The 6,931-nt window shown below is 33.1% G+C and overlaps 1 protein-coding gene across 1 annotated transcript; it reads left to right on the top strand.

The window, feature by feature from the left end:
- The first annotated feature begins 3,494 nt into the window (after window positions 1–3,494).
- Window positions 3,495–6,559, top strand: LOC127080303 (MACPF domain-containing protein CAD1). The gene is made up of 5 exons (XM_051020635.1): window positions 3,495–4,054; window positions 4,600–4,838; window positions 4,927–5,122; window positions 5,217–5,400; window positions 5,522–6,559. Exons 1-5 carry the CDS (start codon window positions 3,779–3,781, stop codon window positions 6,319–6,321), a joined length of 1,695 nt encoding a protein of 564 aa, XP_050876592.1. The 5' UTR covers window positions 3,495–3,778; the 3' UTR covers window positions 6,322–6,559.
- Window positions 6,560–6,931: the final 372 nt, after the last annotated feature.

Below are 6,931 nucleotides of genomic sequence, written 5' to 3'. Positions count from 1 at the left end.
AATTTTGTTTCCGAGTATTAAACATCTTACATATATAAGAATAAGATAATACTCCATTATCTTTGGCATACAATTTACTCAATACAAAGTAAACTGTGTTATAAAATTTCAACAATGAAAACAACTCAAAGGCAGGATTCGAGTTCCTACCAATAGTCTTAGATCCAATAATTTTACCTTTGTTATCACCAGAAAAAACAAAGTCTTATTTCTTAAGAGTGAAAGAAGAGAGGATACTTTTATCTTCGGTCATATGATTTGAACAACCATTATCAAAGCACTATTTTGAGTTGCCAAGCAGATATGCATCACAACTTAACTTTTTGTCATTTGGTACCAAAATCTTTTTGGGTACTCTTGCATTAGTGAAATACATATTACCTATAGGTTTTCAATTACAACTACAACCATATATGTAAGATGAAGAATAAATATTTTTCATTTTATTTTCATAATTTTTTTATATATAAATTAGATGGGGAGAAAACATTTTTATTTTCATAATTTTTTATAATAAAGCATAATAAAGCAACATGACAATTTTTAGCATAATATTTACATCTAATTATATTATATTTAGAGGTATTATTAGTATTGAAAATATTACTAAAACTATTAACATTGATATTCGCCTCATTTTCTAGACAAACTTTATTATAGGTTGCTGTTTTAGATTCAAGTTATCTCTTCATTTGGTAAACTTATCAAGTGTGTTATGCAAGTCATCAATTTTGTTTTTTAAAATGTTGCATTTTTACATTTGATAAGTTCAATAGAGTTTCCATAAAAAGGGAAAGAAGATTATTGAATTAAAAGATTTTATTTTTCACTAAGACATATTATTTATTTTAACATGTTTTTTTTTTCATTTTCAAGAGAAGAAATAGTTAACTTAGAGATATAATTTTAAAAAAAAAATCATTGACTCACTGTCTAACTTTTCACAAATGAGTAAGAACTCATTATAAATAAATTCATAAGTTGAATTATTTAACTTTTTTTTAGCCTGTCATGAGACATAAGTGGATTTCTTCCTCTTTTCCAGATTCATCGGATGAATCCACTTTGTTGTTTTCCCATGCAATATAAACTCTTTTCATTTCTTTTTGAGGTCTTTTGTATCTTCTAAATTTTAATTGATTCAACAACCATTATGCCTTTATGTGACCTTTCTTTAAGCACTAGAAGCATGTTGACATGAAGATTTATATTTCTTTAATTTTATTTTAACCATTTGGAGGATGTTTTTTGTGCCTTACAAATTATTTGGATTTTTGAAATATGAGATGCATGTCTTTATCACTTTCATTTTGACAATCTTTATCTTCCGACTCCATTTCTTTGACAACCACAATTTTAGTGCAAGGCTTTTCTTTTTCTTACCAGCTTCTTCATTCCCATATATCCTTTTAGTTTCATTTCATGTTCTTGTAATTTTCCAAACAATGTATACAAGTTCATAGAAGATGAATTTTTAGATTCATAAATCACAATGACTTTAGGTTGTCAAATGTAGTTTAGAAGAGTAAACCATTTTGTTGTGTCTTGAATATTTTCCTGAAGTTTCATTCTAAACAACCCATACTCATGGATCAATGTGTTTATTCTAAATCTTGTTTTTATCTCGATTGTACTTTGATGAGTAATTTTAAGGGTGTTCCACATTTCTTTTGCAAAATTACAATGTGAAACACGAAAAACTCATTCATGCCTAAAGTAATAGTGATGATAGTTTTTGCTTACAAATTATAGTGCAACTTTTTATTTTGGTCCAATTGTTTCTAGATTTGTTTTGCACAACACCATTAACTAGATGTGTGAGAACAAAAGAATCATTTTTTATTGTGACCAAAATATCACAATTCACCCCTATAAAGATTTTCATCTTCTTTTTTCAATAAGCATACTCCTTTCTATTAAAGGATAACAATTAATTTAGTGAATAATTTAAAGTCATTTCTACCTCATGAGATGATTAATCTTATAGCATGAGTTAGAATCTAATACCACTTGTTGAACAAGCAAATCCAAACATAAGAGGATGGTGAATTGTGTTATTTAGTTTTTTAAAACTTTTTGCAAAAAATTGATTTTAAGTTGATTGATTTTAATAAGCGCAACAAATATTAAGCAACACAAAAATAAATAGCATAAAGTAAAGAAATGGAGTTAGAGAGATCACACCAGAAATTACATTGGTTCAACCTTAAACAATGCAGCCTACTATAGTCCATAATAGTTTTTTCTTGAGATTTCTACTATCAAGAATTTGAGCTTTTACATAGGTTCAATCTGACAGTCTTCCTCTACAAGTTTCCTTCTACTGGCATCCTTTCTCTATCCATGCCTTTGTCCTGCTCGGTAAACCTCGTTAGTCTTCCTTAACAGATCAGGTTTTATATGGTTGTTGTTGTTTTTGTGGAAGCGACAATATTGAGGCTTGTCGATGGTGGGGAGTTCTCGAATCTATTTTGAAGTTTCTACATGTTCTTCCCTAACCATGTTTATGCAATCATGCATAATATGTTATCTTGATGTGTTCAAAGGCCTGCAGTCCCAATATTCAGATTGGATTGTTCAAAGTTCAGTTTTTTCGACCTAACATAGTACCATTCTTTCATTCGTTCTTTCTCTCCGTACTCTACTCCGGCTCTTTACCTATTATTTTATCTACCCCAATCTTTTCTGAATTTCCTCCCTATCTCCATATATTGCCCCACTTGCAACCAATTTTTTCTCATACTGTATGCATTTTTTCAACTCTTGTTAGCAGATTATCGAACGTTTTCGAGGCTCTAATCCTATTACTTTATGCTAACTTGAACCTTGAATGGATTCTGAGGCTTAACAAATACTTCTTTATTCCGTTCTTGACACTTTTGACTAAAATGTCCTCCTTGTTGAACCATTCAATGCAAAATTACAAAGATCCATCTTTTTCCTTCCTAATTGAACTCAAACTTTCCATTAACATTAATTGCCTTCAAGATATTGTGAAATGAGCGATAAACCTCACACGAAGTTCTCCCCATAAGCTGACTGATTTATTTTTCAGTCTCATTAACCAAGTCTCCAACCTTCAGAATGAGAACGAACAACTTGCACTTTTTGTGCCTATGCCTCCTATGAAATTTAGGAAAATGTCGATGAGTTCAATGTGTTCATCATGATAAGTTGTTCGGTCATATGTTCTCATTTTCAACTACTTTTGAAATTTCTTACATCTAGAATATTCATTTATTCATATTTTGTAATTTTTTAAAATAATAATAATTTGTTTAAATATTCTTTAAGCCATAAAATCTTTCTTATTTTATAGTGTGGCGCCATCATTTCACTATTTTTTTATAAAAAAACTTGACAATCCAATTAAGAAACAAAACCCTCTCACATCCCAAAAATGACTTAGTAAACTAAGAATCTCACCATTTGTCAAAAATAAAATTCACAATCATCAAAAGAGAAAAGAAAAGAAAAAGTAGTACTCCTTAAAAGGAATTGAGAAGCCTCCTCTCAACCATGTCGATGGACTATATTATGGTCCCTACAAATCACTTCAAAAACGCGTTTTTCAAACAAAACATTATTTAATGTTGTTGTTACAGTCAAACAAAACCCAATACTTTCTATACCTTTTTCGAACAAACAAGAACAAAAACAATAACAACTTCAAACCTCACCAACAAGGTCCAACCTATTCATTCAATTCAAACCCACTTCACTTTTTCCAATAACAAATGCTATATTGTTCTTTAACCAATCTACTTCTTCATTGACTATGGAAAACTCAACTCCAACAAGAAATTCTGATTCTCTCTCTGCAACTCTTGGTAACTCAATCCAAGCTTTAGGTCGTGGTTTTGATGTTACATCAGATATTAGGCTTCTTTATTGTAAAGGGGCACCTGGGTCTAGGCTTGTTCATCTTGATGAGGAACATAATAGGGATCTTGTTCTGTCAAGAGAACTTGTTGTTCCTGATGTTTCTTTGGACATTGATTTCTCTCCTGGGAAGAGTGGTGTTGAGAAGACCCCTGTGTGTAGTTTCCAAGAGGTGATTCTTTTTGTTTCTTGATTTTTGATTTTTGATTTGTTTTGTTGATTGCTTGATAGCGGAATATCTCACAGGAAGAAGAATTTTCCATGTTTATTCATTTGTTTTTGCTTTTGTTTGTGTGTGTGGGTTGGTTTATGATTTCAATTTGTTGCATTGTGTTTTCTATGCATTGCTGAATTCAATACTTGTGATTTCTGTTTCTTAGCATGTTCTAGATTGATGCATTACTTGAAGTTTTTTGTTAGGAATGTACAATGCAAGATTAGATAATAGCAAATCTAAACCCCAGGGGTTGGCCTGTTAGGGAAGACTTGGGTCTTAAGAATGTGCTCCTCTTAAGTAGTTAAGTTCGAATTCTGCTAGATGCTAACAATTCTTGTGTTTTTGGCTCTCTGCCATGGACCGGCGTTTTTTTTTTTGTATATGATATGCATTATTTATTGTGGCTTAGTTTGGTTTTTCTTATGCACAAAAGAGATAGCTTAGTTTCTCTGACTACCATGCATTGTATGTTGGTGACCTTATACGATTGAATTTTTCAGATGGCGAAATATTTCAACGAGAGATCTGGCATAAAGGAAAAAATTCCGCTTGGAAGCTTTAATTCGATGTTTAATTTCATTGGCTCCTCGACGGTTGATGCAGCAGCCACCAAATCACTTGCTATGGTTGGATATTTCATTCCACTGTTCGAAGTTAAACTAACGAAACCAAATTTGGTCTTGAATGAGGAAGTCAGGCGCGCTGTTCCTTACTCTTGGGATCCAGCGTCCTTGGCTAGGTAAACTAAGTTTTTTTATATATTATATTTGCTTGATGTGATGTGTAGAGTCAAGTTCTAATCGGTAGCTTCTTCCGTTTCTTCTCAGTTTTATTGAGAATTACGGTACACATATTGTTACATCTGCAACAGTTGGTGGAAGAGACGTGGTGTATATCAGGCAGCACCAATCGTCTTCTTTGTCTGCACCCGACATTGAAAATTATGTAAAGGACATTGAAAATGATAGGTTTCTTGATGCGAAAAACTCGTCAGGACCCGCCGCTTTGAAGTACAAGGAAAAGGTTAGTATAGGAAATGATTTAGTCACTAATTTAGGACATAGACTTTGTTACTCAACAAATCTCAGCGTAGCGATCTTTCGTAACGTTGCTGCAGGATGTTACTGTAATTTTTAGGCGAAGAGGAGGAGATGATCTTGAGCAAAGTCATACTAAATGGGTGGAAACGGTAAAATTGGCACCAGACATCATTAACATGAAGTTTACGCCCATTGTTTCTCTTCTCGAAGGAGTACCCGGTGTAAAGCTTTTGACCCGTGCTATTGATTTATATCTTGAGTGTAAGTTCTAATTCAGTTATTATTGCCGCGAATTTGATTTTATTTTTATGACTGTTGGCAATAGTTATTAACGTGATTTTTGAAAGTATATAATAATCGACCCGTCTGTTAAATTAAACAGACAAACCTCCTATCGAAGACTTACAGTATTTCTTGGATTTCCAAATAACTCGAGTTTGGGCACCGGAGCAAAATAATCTACAAAGAAAAGAGCCTGTCTGTCAATCTCTTCAGTTCAGCTTAATGGGACCTAAGCTTTATATCAGTCCAGATCAGGTAACAGTTGGGCGCAAACCCGTGACCGGACTAAGGCTGAGCCTAGAAGGCAACAAACTAAACCGACTCGCGATTCATTTGCAACATTTAGTCTCACTCCCGAAAAACCTTCAACCTCACTGGGATGCACACATGGCAATCGGTGCTCCAAAATGGCAAGGTCCCGAGGAGCAAGACAGCCGTTGGTTTGAGCCGATCAAATGGAAGAACTTCTCGCACGTAAGCACTGCACCAATTGAGATAACTGAAACCAACATTGGTGACCTCTCTGGCGTTCATATTGTCACCGGGGCCCAACTCGGCGTTTGGGACTTCGGTGCCAAAAATGTATTACACCTCAAACTACTTTTCTCCAAGGTACCCGGGTGCACCATAAGGCGGTCAGTGTGGGATCATAACCCTTCAACTCCGGCAGTTACACACAAATCAGACAGTGCTTCATCGTCATCCACAAAGAAAACTTCTGATGAGAAAAAGGAAGATAGTTCGGTCCATAGTGGAAAACTCGCTAAAATTGTGGACATGACGGAAATGTCGAAAGGACCGCAAGATATTCCTGGTCATTGGTTAGTTACAGGTGCTAAGCTTGGAGTAGAAAAAGGAAAAATTGTACTGAGGATAAAGTACTCCTTGTTAAACTATTGATTCACAGATTCTCCTCTTTCTTTTGATTATTTATTTTTTTCCCTTCACACTAGAAACAATAGCCAAGCATTTTTTGCACAGAGAATCAATCTTTTGAGTTCTTTTGTGATATGTAGATTTTCCTTTTTAGTTATTTAGTTGATGTTGGTGCTGATGCAGTGCCAGTGGTTTATTATATTTCTATAACTTTGTATTAAATTTTGTTTACTTAATGGAATATAGTGACATTTAGAGGTGAGTTTATGACTGCATAGATTCTTTAAAAGTTTGGAGGACTTTCTTCTTTATTTTACTCATGATTGGTTGGAAAAAAAACAGATTGGAGTGGCTGGTTTAATCTGAAAACCAGTGAACTATGAAATTTCTTTTCAGCCAATTCATTAAGGGAGTGTTTATTTTAGCTTAAAAAAATATTTTTTCTTTGTATTTTCAAAAATCATTTTTATAAAAATATTTTTTAAAATGTTACAAGTCTTTTAAAATTTGTTTTTTCAAAATTAAAAAATTAATCTTGATATTCTATATAATATAAATATACATTTAAGAATGATAATGGATAAGGTTTAGGCACTATACTATAATATTTGTACTCACATCCGCATGGACATTA

The sequence above is a fragment of the Lathyrus oleraceus genome, chromosome 1 (genome assembly GCF_024323335.1).
Source record: "Lathyrus oleraceus cultivar Zhongwan6 chromosome 1, CAAS_Psat_ZW6_1.0, whole genome shotgun sequence".
NCBI classification, from domain to species: Eukaryota; Viridiplantae; Streptophyta; class Magnoliopsida; order Fabales; family Fabaceae; genus Lathyrus; species Lathyrus oleraceus.
The sequence above is the reverse complement of the archived record's forward strand: the minus strand, read 5'-3'. Positions and strand labels throughout refer to the sequence as shown.